Here is an 18,370-nt window from a genome sequence, read left to right as displayed (position 1 = left end):
GTGCTGCTCCTAGAATGTAAAGTGAACAAAGGCCAAGATTTTTCCAGGGGTTCCCTTCTCCCACTGCGGCTTTGACATTGATCTGAAGAACGCCATCTTGTGGCAAAGGAGCTTCTAAGGAAGAGTGACTGACTCTCGGATTTAAATTCACTGTTATAATAAAAGGGATGCTAGAGACTGTGTCCAGACAATTGCTTTTCAGATCTAATTTCTACAGCTACGAAATTGCAGCAGAACCTCAGCTAAGTTTATAGCGGTGCATTCCATATATGCAAATGGACAAGTCATGGACACTTTTACGACCACATTGTCACAGCAGCACAGAGGATGTGCTTTTATTAGGTTAGAAAAGCAAACCCCAACCAGAGAAACTCCATGGCTGAACTGTCTCCAGGACTGGCCATGAATACCAGTTAATTTTTAACCAGGAAAGGAAGCTCCTTGCTTCACGCTCATTGCCATTCATCTGTTCCCCTTTCTCTTTCTCTCTGCCTTTCTGCATCCACCTCTCCTTCCATCTCTCTCTCTCTCTTTTCAAGCATCCATTGTAGCATGCTAGACAAACAAACAAACAAACAAACCCCCTTTTTCTCATTTCCCCCATTTCCTTTGACGACACGGTGTCTGCCTGGGTGGGGATTGTCAACAAAAGGTCCAGAGCCATTTAGCCCTTCACCTCAAGGTTATGTGTGATGTCCAAAGCAATACAGAAGTTCAAAGCCAGTAAACAATAGGAAAACAGTATGTACTTTCTTTTCCTTATTATGATTAGGAAAAACATGAGAGATGCAAAGGCCATTCCCTAGGCCACATTCTCAACTAAGGCAGCCTTCCCCTCCTCAACTTCCCCCCCCCCTTGGCGAAGCAGGAGACTTTCCCCCAGCCCTGTTCCACCAGACTCCTGTGCGGAATGTTTTTCAAAGCACACACTTTTCTTAAGGCTCTCACTCTTTCAACCGCCGGGACCTTCGCTGCTACTTAACCATCGGTTCAGTGCTGTGCTGAAAAACTCTGTCCCAACAGGAGGGATTCTAAAAATAATTCAGAACCAGTTTGTCCAGACCCCTGTGGTCTGAAATAAGTAAGAATATAATATTCATCTCCAGGAGATGAGAAGCACGTCAGTCTTGTACAGCTGAGAACAAAGGAGAAATCCTTGCAGTGAGTTACTAAAAAGTATCATTTTCCCTTCCCCCCTTGTAATCCAATGACATTTAGACCTAAATTAGCTTCGGTATGCATATTTTATTCAAAAGTACCCATCTTTTGCTTTGGATGAGAGTAAAGGGAGGTGGTGGTGAATGTAATGTACCTTGGCCAGCTGGACTAGAGAATTGGGGGTGTCTGCCTATTCCAACACTTAGATGAGACCAAAAAATATACAGTAACTAATGCCAGAATAAAAATATAAATTTTCCATTTTTTTTTATTTTCCTTGTGCGCTGTTCCATTGTATACATGCAACCAAGTACTTTCGCATATTAAAAGGAAACGGTATATACACATAATGATACATATTGAAAACAGTGATGGAATATAAAGATATTGCATTGTGTGAACCGTGTAAAAGAAATTACATCCATTTGGTACGCTGATTGTTCAGAAAACACTTTTATCACCAATTTGTTGCTCATTGAAAAAAAAAAAAACGACACCCTTTAACCCCCCAAAGGAAAAAAAAATGTTCAAAAAGTTTTCAAACAAAATAGGCCGTGGGTTCTTTTTTATTTACAAGTCTTGTAAAACACTGTTCCTGTATGAAATATACATTCAGATATTCTTAACAGCAAATTACCTTAAGATAAAACACCGTATCTTTTGTAAACTGTTATAGAATTTTAAATATTTTAATTGCATTTTTTTTCTCGCTTTGGTTCCTGCAGGGAAATATATCTATTTATATATATATTTAAAATAACTCCAGACAACTCTCCATTCTTTGCATACGCCAACTGAGCGACAGAATACAGCTCGTGACATTTAAAGTAGACAACAACAAAATTACCATATGTACATTGTTTGGCTTCTGAATACGTGTCTCGCTAGTAACCTTCTAAAGAAACACGACTTTCCCTCCTTTAATGACCCAATCTCAGTGCATTGCACAAATCCAAGTTTCAATTAAGTGTTGTGTGGTATTTGCCAAACTGTCGTTCTCCACAGGTATTTCCTGAGGAAAGTTTGTGAGCCAGAAGCCAGAAGGTTAGTTTCCTTTATTTATTTATTTTTCTTTTGAAAACTTTTAAATTCACTCTTTCTTGGTCATTTTATGCTGAACATTTAAATATGGGCATGGTGATTTGTCTCAAAAGGATGGCAGCCTCGCGATAGTTGGTCGATAAATAAAAACCAGCTAATTAAAATGGCTAACTATTTACCCTTTCAGTGATTGTTTCTTTAGCTATATGGCAAAAAACATATACCTGACTATTTTTAAAGGGAATAATCAAGTCTTTCAGATCCTCTCCCGCCCCCACCCCCCAAATCCAACACGATTATATCCATCACTACTGCTGTGTGACAACTGTCATGGTTGGCCTTGTGAAATGTGTCCCAATTTCTCTATATTGAAATCAGTCGGTGGTGGAGCTCTGCTCTAAGCCAAGGGATTCCCATCCGAAGAACAAAAGGTTGGTTTTCAAAGTTTTACTTCGCAGTGGTCCTCATCACTTAAGCTCGCCAAGTCCTCTCTCCACACGCATGTTCCACAGTGAGCCCAGGGAACAAGAGCAACACCGGTTAGAAAATGAACCGAGTCAGGGGTTTCTGTCCCCATTGCAACTAGGGGAAGCCGGATCAGAATGAACCGCAGTGTCCGGGAAGGTGAGAGGTCTGGATTCTGCGCTCAGAGCAAAGAGGAGGCTTGCACGTTGGAAATGGATGCCATGTGGGTCAAAATCAAACCGATTCCAGTTGACGTGTAAATAGAGCAAGAACCCTCCTCCCCCCCCCCCCCCCCAAGTCCGGAGTGGATTTACATGTATGTAAAATCTCAGGTCTCCCAGTCTCGTCAGCTACACACCTCTTCCTTCCACGTAACCCTGTGGCTTGACCTTGTCAAGGGCGAAATCTGAACGGAATCTCCTCTTGAAACCCGCGCCGAGTTTTAAAGTAGTGGATTAGCCGAGTAATATTGTAATCGGTCCCTGTTAATTTTTTTTTCTTTCATTCTCCTGTTCTGAAACCAAATCTTGACTTGCCGGTCGGTCAGGTTGAGCATTCGCGAGAGCTGCAGGCGCTTCTCTTTGTTGATGTAGACGCTGAAGAAGAATTCCCTTTCTAATTCCCGGATCTGGTATTTGGTGTAGGGGCATCTCTTTTTCCGGGTGCGTTGTCCACCTGTGGAGCGAAGCAAGGCAGAAGCCACTGAGACTTGCAGCGGATGGGAGCGAGAGAAACCCTCGGGCCGGGAGCAGTAATGAGCGACATCTGCCTGCTCCCTGGCTCCTGCGGGCGAGCCCCCTCCACGCGGCTCCTTACCTTGTGGCGGAGCCTCCGGAGCAGAGCCCGGGCAGCGGGCACGACCGCTGCGAGCACCGCGCCTCGGCGCAGGGACCCGGGCGGGACCCGCAGCCAAGCCCGGCCCCGGACTCCGGGCTCAGCCCGCAGCTCCCAGCCCACGGGAAGTGCTCGCTGCCCCGGCGGGACTGATCACTAAACAACAGCTGCGCAGAGACATTTCAGCCTTCCTCACCTGGATCCCTTCAGCCAGACCTTACGGGATCCAGAGCCGGGAGCACATTTGCAAGCCCAGTCTACTCCCATGGAGGTTTTATTCTGCGCACACAGCCCGGCTTCACACCCCCACCGCTGCATTTACCTCTTCTCTTTCAATCAGAGGCAAAGCCCCTGCGCCCAAGCCTGCTAGGAAATCACTGCATTCCTCCTGGCTCCGCTATTTCCAACCTCTCTGTCCACGCCAGCACGTTATTCCTTTCCCCCTTTCGCCCCTCTCGGTTTAAAGTTCATTAAGCAGAGTAGAAAGGTTTTCAAGGTTCAAAAGCTTTTTACATTACATATTGCTGCTATCCCTTTAAAAACTTCCTTTTCTGGTACAGTTCATTGTCGAGGTATATTTTCCCGAGCTGTACACTAGCTTTGCCTTTTAAAAAGAACACATAAAAAATCAGACTTTGACATATTGAATAACAATTGTAAGTAACAAACTGTTGGACAGAAGGCAACACGTAATTGCCACAGTGCCTTAGTAAAATGGCTTCCTTTAGACAAAAAGGCCAGCTTTAGGTTAATTTGTTTCTTTTAATATATTGCTACAGTTCAGGCGGCTACTTTATCTGTTAAACACTATTCTAGTGCAGTCGTTAAAATAGGGATGGCTTTGAATTCAGCCCCTAACTAGACTGCTGGTGCAACACATGGCTTTTATAAAATCACTGGATTACATTGATATCAAAGGAGGCAGGATCCCTTTTTGGTGAATTTACAGGCACCAAACGTACGTTATTATATTTTCGAGACTTGACCACAGAGCTCCTTTTTTATTATAATTTAGAAAAAAAAGGAAAGGAGAAAGATTTTTTTTTAAGGCATCCATTGGCCGGTGGGTATTTCACGGCCAATTTCAGCACTAAGCACGTGATCTTGCCTTTTATAACAAAGTTTTGTTGGGGGAAATCTAAAGGCCCTTCATAAACCTTATATGCTTATAAAACAGCATATAAAATTTTAACAGCGGTGGTGCGCTAGATTTCAAACTCCCTTTCATAAAGCGCTTGGGCGCTGGCTTTATACGTACTGGAGCTGCTGGATTTCTCCTCATTGTTGCCGGAAGATGACTCTGGGCTGCTGCTGCTCTCTGCCCTCCTCCGCCTCTCCTTCTCCTCTGCTGCTGGGGCTCCTGCCTCCCTGCTGCAGCCTCCCTCCGAACTTGAAGTTGCAGCAGCTGCCGGAGGCATTTTCTCGCCATTCTTGTCTACGGAATAGTCCGAGGAGGACAGGTTTTCCGTGGTGCCATAAGCCGTCTCGAAAAACTGGTCGAAAGCCTGGGGCAGGACCCCGTTCCGCCCCACCGTGCTATAGAAATTGGAGGAGACGTTGGTGGTGGGGTGGTAGACGTTTGCTGTGTTTTTGCCGAACATCTCGCCCATGCTAGCTGTGTTGGTGGCAGGCAGGCAGTCTCTGTGCATGATCTCCTCTGCTGAGTAGCAGTGGGGCAGATTGCTCCTGGCGTGCCACTTACTGGAGGGATCAATGGCATACTCTCGGAAGGTCACTTCTCTCACAGGTTGGACCTGGGGTAGGTTGGAAGAGTAGGAGTATGTCATAGGGCGAGAAGACGGGGTCTGGGGCAGAAAAGAAGGGAGGCTGGAGAAATCAGGAGCCGAGACGTAGTAAGTACAACTTGGCAAATACATGTTAGAGGAACAAGGAACACGCTCATCAAAATCCATCATTAGGCTACCTCGGGTTCTCCGCATTAGCTGAGCTTAACATGATTCTCTAATGCAGCTGCCTCTTTGAAGCAGATCCGTGAAGTAAGAAATTTGGAGACGTAAGCTGACGTGGAAATCTATCCCCATCCTTAGCAGGGAGGTGCTGGTCATGTGACCAAATGTTGAAATTGACAAGCTGCAAGTATGGGCCCTTTCTTCTTTGTAGCCATCTCAAGGGAAGCAACAGATCGTCACTTTGGTTTTCTCACTAAAAGCACGTAATCTCAAATGTAACTCAGGTTTGCCTTGTGTACCCTTAGAGGACAGAAAGGCGCATGACAGACACTTCCCCGTACTTATCAGCCTGGCCAATTGCACCCAGTGGCTGTGGAGTAGAAAGAATTAGAAATACCCACAGGGCTAGGTGAGACCTTCTTTGTTTGTTTGCGTGATTGTTTGTAAATCTGAAAAAAAAAATGTAAAAAGACAATTAAAAAAAAAAAGAAAAGAAAGAAAGAACGGCGCTGAAGTGCTCGTTTCTCTCCTCAGGCTGCTTTCTAGCAGGCGGTGCTCTTAAAGCAATCTCTCTGTTCCTGCAGAAGATACTCGCCCTGCAGGGTTTTTTGCTGGAGACATGGCTGGGAAGAATGTGCCAGGGTCAAGTCTGTACTGATTTTCATGGTGAATAGATTACATGCTTGCATTCATGTTCACTTCCGAAGCGCTTAGTGTCTTCCTTCCCTTTCTTACATATTAACCTCAAATACCCTGTGAGGCTTCAGCCGAGCTTTGCGAGAGGTATTTAACAATGTTTTACTCCCACAGTGCAGGTTCGCTCCGTGCCTCCCCTCCAAACCTTTCTCTATTTGCAATGCCAGAAACCCTTTAGCCTGCAGACCACTGAGTAAAGAGTGTTTGCTGATCTTTTTGCCTCAACAGTGCTGCTAAATACTTGGGAAACCAATGGACTCTGGGTTATCCGGGTTTGACAAATATTCCAAGTTTAATTGCCAGAAACTTAGTTAAAATTATTTGCCTTAGTATTAACCCGTGCTAACAAACTTGCAGTACCCAGGTCCTCTCCCTTTTGCTTCAAACCGTCGGTGCAGGTTGAGACCCAGGGAGACCTATTTGCAAAACGTGGTAAAGATTTTACTATTGTTGCATGAAAGGGATGATATAGAAAGCGGATTGTACAGGGCAGAGACTAAAAAGTAGTTCTCTGCCAATAAAAATGCACACCCCACCGAATAAGCAGTGCCAAAGAAAACAGAGAAATGCGCCAAAAACTACAGCACCTTTTGAGGCATGGACATCCTTAGGCTGTTGAAAAAAACATATTTTTTGCTATTCTGATGCTCGATTTCAGAAGAGAAATATTTAGGTTCCGGCTGGATTTATTCCAAACAGAAAAACAGAACTCTTCCACGGCCACAGACGACTCTGGGGATGGTGGTGTCACTGCGAAATGAGACAGAGTTCAAGATGTGTGTTCCTGTGGATTTGAGCGCGCGCTGGGAGGAAAAGTGCAAATTTCAAGAAAGCCCCATTGTGATTTTTTTTTGAACCTCCGCAATGTTGGAGACGTATTTATACATCCGGGGAAAGTTCTATTGTAAATTTCGGAGATCTTCGGTATTTAAATGTCAACATCGATTTGTTTATTTATTGCCTGGCTTATTGTAACTGACTCAATAACAAATCTAATCATGTTGTGCACTGAAAAAAATATTCTCATTATGTATTTTCGCTAAATTATAGTTAACTATTACAGTTGGATTCAAGCTGTAAATATCAATATTATCAAGTAATTACTTTGCAGTGGAGTAAACTAATTTATTAGCATTAGTGTTTATATGCCTTTTTTTATTATTTTACAAGGGTTACCAATCGCAAATCAAATGCTTCGGACATATCCCTTTAATGAACTCTTTCTTTGGGTTTGCTGCAAGAACTTTTATGCTTTCTCAGTGTTTGTGAGCTGAACTTGGAATTATTAATTAATCTTCCAGGGTGACATGTTTGCTAGAAAGTGGATGGAAAGAAGAGATATGCATGCCATCAAAGTGCTATCGGAAGATTGCATTGTCGTTTGGGGATTGTAAATTCCGCCACCCCCCCCTTTTTTTTTTTTAAAGACCGTGGTAGAAATTTTCAGCATCTCAGCCGGGCTTATTCTTTAATTCTACACTATTGCTCTTTACTTGTTTTTTCCTCCCTTTAAGACCCCCTTTAAAAAGGGAGGGGGGGTTTCTTCGTATCTGACTAGTGCTCATTTTCCCTTCCTTTCAATTCTTTACATGATAATGTATTTCTCCCCCCCCCCCATATCCCTTCCCGACAAAAAGGAATGTATAGAGGATTTCAGTGACTTTGAGATAACAAAGGCGCCACCATTGCAGAGACTTGCCCCGCCTCTGTGTGATGGCAAACAAATTCTTGCACTTGTATTAGGGCTTTTAAAGGCCATAATTGAACGCGGCGCGTCTAGGGGAACCGAAAACAGTTCTAGACTGACCTGCGGTTTTATTGCACTTTTGGCAGTCAACTTCAGCTTGTGTCAGAGCAGACATGACAGAGCTGACCAACGGTTAATCGGGAGACGCCACCTACTTGGAATCACTGCCGTCCCCTCCGCATTAAATAAATCCCAGAGCTGGGGGCTGAATTGGGGTGCAGTGCTGAGCAAGGTTTGTATGGGGCTCTTTCCTGCGCCTCTTTCCATTGCATTTCTGCCGGGGTAGGTCCAGACTCTGACTTAGGGTGCTTGGGGCGGGGGGTCTTTCTGAAACAAAGGAAAATCCAGGAAAACAGGCGAGAAGGCGAATCATAATGCCAGCCCAGTGCCTCTTCCATTAGAATAGCCTGCGCCAGTACAACCCTGTGGCTGGGTAGTAGGGCTGGACACACGTCTTTCTGGCTGGGCTGGGGAGGTGCTTGCCCAAACAAGCAGGAGACTTGGCTCACTAAAGCAGGGTGGAATGGGGGAGAAAATAAAATGCACCCTGACAGACGGTTGCATTGGGGGAACAGTTAGAGAAGATTATGGCAAAGGCTGCCGCGGGCAACTAGGCAGCAGAATTAGCAAGCACCCAGGACACCGTTCCTTCCCCGCTTAATCTGCTGTAAAGTGAAAACAGATAATGCTCGCTTGCAGCCCCGGACCGGTTTGGTAAATGCAGGGAGCCTGGTGGGATGTTGTTGCTTTCAACACAATCCAAAGGTAGATTATTTTGTCTCATTTGAAATCGGGGCTTCTGCGTTTGGGAAGCGAAAAATGGAAAGAAAAGAAAAATCCACCCCCATGCCTTTGGCTGCTAATCTCCGAGAAAACAACGTCAACGAAAGGAGGCATTTCACTGTGCAAAGCAGAAATGCAATCGTTCCTCCTTGGCGTTGTCTGGTCTGGCTGCGAGAGGCGGACGTGGGTAATACTACCGTTATGTATTTTGCAGGACAGTATAGGTGTACTTTTCCCCCCTGGCCAAATCAAGCTAAGAGTGGAGTAGATTTGGGGAGCAGGTTTGCTCAGAGCTACCTAGGCAAAGCGAGCAAAAAAAAAAATCCCTATGTATCTATTTATATACATTTAGCCTAGTAAGGGATCTGGCACCCCTCGGACGCCAGCGTTTGTCTGCTCGGCTCGCGGGGGAACTGTTTCAAATCTTATCGTGGTTCTTTAAAAGGTCAAGTTCTGTCTCATGCGAAGTGTTGACTTTTGTGTTGCATTTCCAGTTATTAATCCAGCAGAGATCAGGGTCGCTCTAGCCTTCAGATTTGGTTGAGTATTTTTTTTTTTAGTTTTATTTTTTGCATTACACAGGAACAGCAGGTAGTAAATGCGAATGACTGAAAATGACAGTGGCGTGAAAAAGAGCTGCTCCAAATATTGCATTTGAGCTGCTTTTGAAAAGCAAAAAAATAATGGATTTTCAGTAGGGCTGTCTTTTAGGTTGGCGGGAGCGCCGCAAAGGCAAACCGTGTCAGGCTCATCTAGCCAGTACCTCTACTTGCACTTCTTAGAAAAGGGGAAGATGGAGAAATATGCAACATTGCTTTGCCCCTGAAACCCTCCCTGTTTGCTAAATGAAAAAAGAGCATCTTTGAGGTTGCAACACAACGCAGCGTTTGATGGAAGCGTCTCAACCTCCCCGAATTTAAAAATCGTGCCCTGTGTTTGGATTAAAAATTATTCCAGATTTACAGGTTCTCTAATTAGCTCTGGTTCTCTTTTCTGGGTGCCTTTCTGACCGTCGTGCTAATGAGCTCTATAGAGTACTAATCAAAATAGTTTGCCACCTAAACACATCTCCTTAACACGTTCGTAAAAAGAATTGCTCCGATATTTTGAGAAAGGCTTACGAGTGGGGCTGCCCCTCGGGTTGGAACCCGCGGCAGATTTCTCCGCGCAGCAGAGCGCCTTGGCAGTGGTTGGATGGGGAGGCTCAGGGCTGGCTCCCAGCTTCTGCCCTGCTTCTGCCCAGAGGTGCCCATTTGTGTAGAGGAGCAGGAGCAAATGTAAACAGCGTTCATCTCTTTTGCCCTCTCGCAGCTCCGTATATCTGAATAGCTTCAGAGGATGGTGGAAATCGCTTTGCTTATAAGCATGAACTAAATACCCCCAGTAAAGGCAAGGAATCTGGGGGTTGTGTCTTGTTTTCAAAGTAACAGAGGATGGCATATACTGGGGTGGATTGTGTGTGCGGGTTGGATTATTTTCTTAATTTAATCCCGTTGCAGGGATTGCACCAGGGGTTTTCCTTCACCTGGATCAATTTTAGGGTTTGATCAAATCTCAGCACCCCTCCCACGATCGCGAGAGCTCAGCATTTAATTCTCATTATTTTAAAACTTCCTCTAGAAGAGCGGTATCATAGAGCTGCTGGGAAAGGGAGGGTGTATTCACCCCACCCCACCCAAGGTAAACACCGAGCTCCTTTCTTAAACAGGAAACTTATTCGAGTAAACAGAGTTTTCCTTTCAAATGTTTTTTTTCCCCTGTCCTTTGTAAGCAAAATGTCGGGTTTTCTCCGCCCCGCGCCGCAAGCACCTTTACACGCGATGCGTGTGCATGTGCGTGTGTCTCAAGGTCGTGTGCCTGGGACCCAGAGCCCACGCTTCTTGCCAACGCCTCAGGATTTTTGCCAACACTGAGGAAGAAAATGGAGGCAAAGTCAGGAATAAGGTGGACAGAAGGAGTCTGGGTTTGGATGTCCAAGGGTTTCTGCAATTGATTGACTGTCCATGACCGTCCCCCGCCCCCCTTGTCTGCTCAGCTCCACTTCCCCGACACTTGAAAACGCACATTAACCGGTTTCTTTCCACGGACGCAGATGCAGGTGCAAGAGCCTACTGGCAACTGTGGGGAGCAGGGAGCGGGTGTCTGGACCAGTTGGCCTGCTCTAAAACGTCTGCGAAAGCAACACCAGCCCCGCTTCTAATCCCTTGATATAGAAACCGCGTCTCTATTAACCAACGTCCACCCATATTCATATCCACAGATGCCTGGGTCGTTAACGTCAGTTGTAGTAAACAGGTTGCGAGCAAGTGTGAGCTGTGGAAATCCCCACAGCGGTTTAGCGGGGACCTCCAGCATTTATTTCCAGAAACCGCGATATAAAACAATGCGAGTAGCTATCCAGCGGAGCTCACCGCCCCGAGAAAAAGCCTCACGCCAAACCCCAAGAACAGAGATTTCAGCCACGACCATATTCGATCACAAATGTCTTCCTTGCCTGCAAGGAGCCACACACCCAACAGCCAAGACATCCCCAGCAAGGCATTCCAGCGCCGACAGATATTTAAAAGTATTGCTACAAGTGATGCCTTGAACTTGACCTTACATTTGTTAATCAAGGAAATAAATACGTCGAAAATCAGAAATCGCATTGCCTTGCCTCCCACAGACAACGATTGTGTTATAAACGAATGGAGGGTGCAAACAACGAGGACCAGTTGCTGCGACCTAGATAATCTGCTCTTAGCATTAAGGTTTTAAAGTTATGCCCAATAAAATAGCTCTATGGCGAGACCAACTCGTGGTGTTGCGATTATTCGTGGGGAGCGATGACGGCGCTTTGCTGGGCTCAGGGCAAAATTTCGGTCGTTGTAATCGATTTGGGTTCTCAGATAATTTGGTTTATAGTGTGAGATGGTTAACCCGGACGCGTGCTGAATTTTAACAGTGAACCTTACCAGTAGGGTTTTTAAATATATCTGTATACATCATACATATCCATCTATACATGGAAAATATGTATGTGTTTTGCCCAAGTCTCCTGGAAAACCCCTCGGATTTGCTCGGTAGCACATTGCTAACTTTATAGGAGAGCCCTGCTCATGGATCGTGAAACACACCGCGCGGTTCTTCATCAAGGATTGTTTCAGGGGGTGGATACAGGAAGTATCACTATACCGAGACTGTCAAAGCAACGACTTCAAAGCGCTAAGAACTGCATTGTAATACGGCTAGCTGAGCTCCTGCACCTTTACAACGATGTAGTTGTATAACACCAACTTAAACCCACTTTTCCAACGCTCTGGTCCTGCAACACACTTGTGATTCTGGGCTGGGAGGGTGACTTTCTCCTGCGCGTTTGCTGCTTCGCGTGTCATATAAGGATTCCCTTATAAGTCTCCTTCTTCCACAACTCCTCCTAGGGCTGCTCCTGGCTATCCTCAGTTCAAAATGCCCCTTGCAGTGTTATTCCACGACGGCTGGAATAGCCGTGAGGACACACAAGGAGCTAGGAAGGTGGCTAGGGCAGCGCAACAGAGAGCTGGGACCTCTTCACAAAACCCAGCCAATGCTGCGGGGCTGAGCGAGGGATGTCGAGCCCTTTCTTTTAATTTCGGGTTCAGTTTCCCTTCAATCAGGTACTTTGCATTTGGTTAGAGCTGCAGCTATTTAGAAAGCTGACAGCAACCCAAGGTGTCTCTGTGTTTAAACCCATTAATTTTGTGCCCCCCCGCTTCCCCCCACCAAGCTAAGCCTGGTCTAACATCCCAGATATTCCCAGCGCAGGCTGGGCAGGGGCTGACCTAGGTGGTGGAGATGAACTTCAGCTTCAGTTCAAGGGGCAGGTTACAAAACCCTGCGGTAATTTGTTTGCAGACAGGGCTGGAAGCAGACAGGTTAAAGAGCCGCTCTGAGGAAGTAGTCAGGAAATTCAGCCATATATGGTGGGTGCTGGGGAGGAGGGAGAAACCCCCTAACTCTCATCAGGAATGAAACAGCAACGCACGGGCCACTGGTTAGAGCACAATCCAGGGAGAAAATCAGCCGATTGGTTTTCAGTTTGATCTGACCCGGTTTGGAAGGGAAGCAGCCACCCCCACCCCCCATCAGCCTTTATAGAGGCTCCCTGGACCCCGGCTCTGCCTCTGCCCCTCTGAGCCTCCGGCGAGGCCACAGCATCTCGCTGGAAAGGTGGAGCCGGGGGGCGCGGGCAGGAGTCCCGCTCCCGTGGGCGTCACCACCACCACTGCCCCCTGCCAGCCCCAGAATCGGGTCCTCCCGCTGATGCCAGGGGCAGGATAAGGGCTGGGAAGGGGGCGCCGGGGGCAGTGAAGGAGGAAACAACACCCTGCAAAGGCCCAAATCGCAAGCCGTGCGCGGGGGTCAGAGCCACAGCAACACGGGGGAGGGAAACATGCAGCCCCGGGCAGTAAGAGCGAGAAAATCTTACCCCAGCCTCCGGGAGCCTCCCGCCTGGTGCAAAACATCCCGGCGCAGAGCGGCAGCGGGCAGCCCGCGCCTGGCCCAGCCTCGCCGCGGTCACGAGTGGTCCCCAGCCCCCGCCGGGCTGGACCCGCGCCGCTGGGGGCCGCGGCCTGGACCCGGCCGCCAGGGCCGGGGCTCCCTCCTGCCGCCCGGCCCCTCTGGGCCTGGCAGCGGGGCGGGGGGTGGTGCTCGGGCAGAGATGGTGAGTCCCCAGGTGACTGCCACGGCCCCCGCGCCCGGCCGGCGCAGTGCGAGCCGCGGAGCCTCCCTCCCCGGCACAGCCCGGGCCACCGCACAGCAATGACCGTGGATCCTGCGTTGTAGGACTTGACCTTTACTGCGGAGAGGAGGGCGCTTTCCTCCGCGCTGAAGGGGGAGCGGGGGGAAGGGAAGATGCTCTCGTGGGGGATCTCGGGGCAGAGGCAGCTCTGGGAGCTGCGGAAGGCTGCGCGCCTGGAGGAGCGGCGGGCGGCCGGGGAGGCGAGGGGCAATTCCCAGGGAAGGGAGAATAGGAGGCTCCTAAGAAAAGAAACAACTTGCCGGGCCAGCGCAGGTTGGGACCCGGCTCGCCAGCGGGCGGCTGTGCTGGCAGGCCCGGCCTCCGCGTTGTCCTAGCCGCAAAGGCATGAGGACATCTCCGCGACGCGCCCGCAAACCCGCTGCGGGCCCCGATCGCCCGCCTGCCTGCCCGGCCGCGCCGGCATCTGCGTCTCTGAAACGCTGTCGTGGTTTTATTGCTAGGGTGGCCCGCAGAGGGACTGACGGGGTGGGGGCAGACAGGGCAATATTTTTGAAACCTGAATTTATGGTGTGGAGGCCCCGTTCTCACTCGTCGGGCACACGGGGACATCTAAAGCCATTTCCTCACCAGCGTGACATCATTTTTGTATTGCAGTCACTACCATTGCAAGCACCTCGATTATTACTATTATTGCTATTATTACTATTATCACTACAATTACTCCTCCTCCTCCTCTTCTTCTTCTGTTTCCCACCAAAGCAAGCTAGTATTTTCAGCTGGAAGTCCCTCTCCCGCCCGCCCTCAGCCCTTTCTGAAATAGACCTGGCTTTGCAGGTATACTTATAATTCTTCTTCTTTTTTTTTTAAAGGAAATATGCTGCTGTCAAATTTTATTTCCCGTTGCAAACTGCCTCTGTTCCTGCCAAGAGTTCAAGGCGGAGATGGATTAAATATGGGATTATTTTCTTGCCGTGGAAAAAATACAGAACATTTGTTTCCTCCTTCCCTCGCATCAAGTGGCCTGAAACCTTTTTAGTCCGTGGGAATTGTACAACGCGAGCTTCTAAGGACACGAGGAATTAAGGCCATATAAATCAATGCATTCAGACGTTTGGAATTAAACTTTAGGCCGTTGAATTTTGCGCGAATTACAAAGAAGGAGGCTGGGCTAATCTTTTTATCTTTAATTATGTCTTGCATTGAGACAGAAATATTAGCCTGACATTAATGTTTCAATAAATACTCCGGCAGGAGAAAAAAAAAAGGACGATATTATTAACGCGCTTTCATGTCTTTCTCTTCTTTCTTTTGCTCTTAGGTTGCATTTTTTTAATAGGGTGCGGAGAGGAAAGTCAAGTTACAAGCTCCGTCTTATTTTTGTGCCTTTGTGCGTGATTAAACCCCCCCCCCAGCTATTGGTGCTTCTTTCGTCTGAAGAAATGATGTGTGCAAATAACATGGGGAATGTCTTAGACCTCCATCAAACATCAGGGGCACAGAAAGCCCTTCCACCGCCATTTTAACACGTTTGTAGTAAGATTGGGAATAAAACGGACATGTGTGTGTGTGTGTGTGTATATATGTATGTGTGTATATATATATGTGTATATATGTATATGTATGTATGTATATATATATTATATATATCTATGTATATATATGTGTGTATATATATATAGCGAGAGAGATACATATATATATATATATATATATATATATATATATATTCCTTTCTATTCCCAGCCTTACTACACACACACACAGGCACACGCACACGCGCGCGCGCACACACACACACACGCACACACACATATATATACATATATCAAAAACCAGGGGCATGGCAGAGCTTTGGGAAGTAATGGATCGCGTTGCCTAATTATTTTCGTTGGTGATATATTTACTTATAAAACACATATTAGGGATATATTTTAGACGGCTGGCGGCAGATTGGTGAGAGGGGACTATGTCATACAACAGCAATTTGTACTTGAAAATGTATGTGCCAACAGCTTTTGGAGGGTAAATGAAGGCAATAAATAACAGGCACACACACCTACACACGCGCGCACGCACATACGTGCCCTGCGCAGGGGGATGGGTGGAGGCACGGACTGGCAGAGGTAGATAGGGAGCCAGAGGGAGGCTCGAAAAGAAAGCAGGCGTTTATACTGTCACAGCTGCGGGGAAAGTGCGATCACTTGCGCGCCTTCGAGTCCCGGCGAGCAGCTCCCCCGGGCGTTCAGGATCTCCCTCTCCCGACTTGTCGGGTGAGGGGGCTGTCAAAGAAATCTCGCCCCCCGCCAGGCCTCAGCGCCCCCCGCCCCCGGGATGCAGCCGGCCGGCGCAGGGGGAGCACTGCCCAAGCGCTTGACTCAGTCCCTGCGGCGGGCCGGTGGCGGGCCCGATCCTGGCTGCACGTGCGTTGACAGCAATGGGAGCGAGCCCTTGGATCCACTCACCTGCCAGAGCACAACCACCTCGGAGAAGCCGCATGCAACGCTGGGGCCTAAAAGCAGGGAGGCAGCGATGGTGGGAAGAGGGCGGCTGTGGACCCGAGAAATAAAAAGTGCCCGGCGCGGGGCTGAACCCTGCCCCCCCCCCTCCGGGCCTGGAGGACTGGGCGGAGGAGCAGATGCCGGCTCCAACGAGCTTCAGACTCGTGTGACTCGGCCACGATCCTGCCCCGGATTAGCTCGGTGGGATTTTCCCATTGGCGTTAATGGGAGCAGGCCGGGGGCCCTTTGGTGAGGAAACACGACCCTCCCCTGCGTCCATGAAATCCGTGGGAAATCTGCTATCGGTCTCAGTTGTGACCGGGGCCGCTGCAAAAATGCAGTTATCCTGGAGCAACATCTAGCCTGGCACATTCCTGCCCGGCCCCGCGCCCGGCGGGGGGAAGCCCAGACAGCAGACAAGGGGCCAGAATCCAGCCAGAGACACGGAGCCGGCAGTGGAAAAGAAAAGTGGCCGGTCATTAGCCAGAAGAAACAGCTCCCAGCAGTCGTCTCACACGGCCTTTCATTGCAGTCTCCCTACGCGGTGCTGGGATGTTGGAAACCCAGGAATCGTGGAGCAGATTGCCCCGTCCTGCTTAGGCCCGCCCGGGTGAAGCAGGGCGGCAGAAGCGAAGTGCTAATTAGGCAGGACTTCCACTGTGCGGCCACTTAATTGGTGCAGGCGACCTGCAGCTCGCAGCGTGCGCGGGGCGCTGAGCACCTGGCGCGCGGCCCATCCCGCACAACACCCGTGTGCGCGCAGAGTCAATGGGCGGCCAACTGCGCCGGCATTAGTATTTCTCCAAACAAGTTAATGGGGCTCATGCAGGGGTAGGATGCCAGCCAGCCACCAGGTTGCGCAGACCCTCGCTGTGCCCTGGCGGTCTGTGCATCCAGCTTTGGCTAACCACAGGTTGAGCTTCCGGGGTGAATGGGCCAGATGTGTCGAGCTCCCTGCCAGGCCTGATGCCCCCAACAGCGGGTTTTGCATTCCCTTGTAACCTGCACCTTCAGAGCCTGCAGAAAGAAAGGGTGATGCCTGGCTTCAACATGTGGCTGATCTTGGCCCCCTCCTGCAGGCACGACCCAAGCTGACAGCCCCGGGGGCACCCCGCCAAGAGAGGCTCAGCTCATTGCCTGGTGGGCGCTGGGGCCACTGCCTCCCCCGCCAACAACCTTGGGGGCCCTTCCCTTCAGCCTGCTCCAGCCTCCCATGGCTTGGAGCAGGATACATTACAGAGCTCTAGTAAAATAACTCTCAACCCCTCAGGCTGGAGAAGACGTCCTCAGTGAAGTCTTGTATATTTTTCTCCCTATAACTTCGCTGTAGAAGAACACAGCTGCCCCCCCCCCAACAGCAGTTGACCTTTGCACAAATACAAGTGAGGGCAGCGCTTATTATTTTCCTTAGGGGTGGGGGTGTAACTTTGCTTGCTGCCACTTGAGACAGGCAAGCCTACGTTCCCCTGCACGCCCTGGGGACCCACAAACTCACCCCCTAACCTCCTGCCTGCTGCCCGACTACCACGCTGCATTCAGAGGGCATCGTCTGCTCTGCCAAAACATTACAGCTGCTCCCAGATAGTCAGGGCCTGCGGGGGTAGCTCAGGTACTTCCCCAAGGAAGGCATCAAAGTCAGATCTGTGGGCCTGAGCTCCAGACAGGCCTCTGTGCTGACCCACGAGGAGGTAGGTCCCTTTGAATTTCTGGAGTGTAATTCTAGAAGTCTAGAGTCAGCCGGGGTATCTGAGACACTTTATTTGCCGTAAAGATTTCCCAATAACTCTAATTAGGGGAGCAGACCACCTTGGGAGGCAGCAGGGGAAGTCGCCGAAGTCAAATTTTCTTTGACTGCTCGAGCTCGTCCTCTTAGAAACCAGTTACCAGAATCAAAAGCAGGTAAAGGGACTTTCTGAAACAAACGGAGGCTGAGCGCGGATTGCAAAGGCAGTCTCGAGAAATAGAGACATGAGATAATATGATATACACCATACCATGGTGTGCATTGTAATCATCACAGAGAGAGAGAGAGAGAGACTTGGCCTGTCTTGGGCAAAAGGGAATGAGACTCGAGATCCCAAGGCCAGGTAAGCAGCATGTTTCTTACAGCTCTCTAGCTACACACATAAAGTGGGACCGCGAGGTGGCGCACTTGATCTACTAATCCTGGAGATGACTATTCATGAGCTGTCAAAAGTCAAGGTCACAAATTGTCTTTTTTCGTCAAGGTCAAGGTTTAAGGCCTTCCTAGTCCTGTCATTTCAACAAATACCAAAACCTTCCCGCGTAGACATACCCGGTCCCAGCAGTAAACTTTAGATACTGCAATCTCGGCCTTTGCAAGTCTAACAACTGGTTTTCATTTTCCAGCAGGGGCTTGGGCACTCCATTTCTATCATCTCTTTCCTTCCCCCCTCCCCCCACACCTTTCAAAATACCTGACTCTTTAACCTTACTGAAACATTTATAGTTTAGGAAAGCTAGTTATCAAGCTGGCCCTCCCCCAGCTAAATAT

The 18,370-nt window shown here is 48.7% G+C and overlaps 1 protein-coding gene and 1 long non-coding RNA gene across 4 annotated transcripts; one reads left to right on the top strand and one right to left on the bottom strand.

The window, feature by feature from the left end:
* Positions 1-1,408: 1,408 nt before the first annotated feature.
* On the bottom strand, positions 1,409-7,164 carry HOXA11 (homeobox A11). Of its 3 annotated transcripts, none has more exons than XM_090046691.1 (2): positions 4,757-7,164; positions 1,409-3,339 (listed from the first exon to the last, which is right to left on the bottom strand). In XM_090046691.1, exons 1-2 carry the CDS (start codon positions 5,436-5,438, stop codon positions 3,107-3,109), a joined length of 915 nt encoding a protein of 304 aa, XP_089902817.1. In that variant the 5' UTR covers positions 5,439-7,164; the 3' UTR covers positions 1,409-3,106. The 3 variants fall into 3 exon arrangements, 1 of the variants encoding a protein (XP_089902817.1); XR_016442263.1 differs by lacking the exon at positions 4,757-7,164 and adding an exon at positions 3,481-3,814 and having other exon boundaries at positions 3,201-3,339; XR_016442264.1 differs by lacking the exon at positions 4,757-7,164 and adding an exon at positions 3,821-4,750 and having other exon boundaries at positions 3,203-3,339.
* A 4,444-nt stretch (positions 7,165-11,608) lies between these two features.
* LOC149864746 (uncharacterized) lies at positions 11,609-14,641 on the top strand. The gene is made up of 2 exons (XR_016442265.1): positions 11,609-12,822; positions 14,227-14,641. It is a non-coding gene; the product is annotated as an uncharacterized LOC149864746 (long non-coding RNA).
* Positions 14,642-18,370: the final 3,729 nt, after the last annotated feature.

The sequence above is a fragment of the Crocodylus siamensis genome, chromosome 5 (assembly GCF_052110815.1).
Source record: "Crocodylus siamensis isolate JL-2025a chromosome 5, ASM5211081v1, whole genome shotgun sequence".
NCBI lineage: Eukaryota > Metazoa > Chordata > Crocodylia > Crocodylidae > Crocodylus > Crocodylus siamensis.
This window is presented reverse-complemented; position numbering and strand designations above follow the sequence as displayed.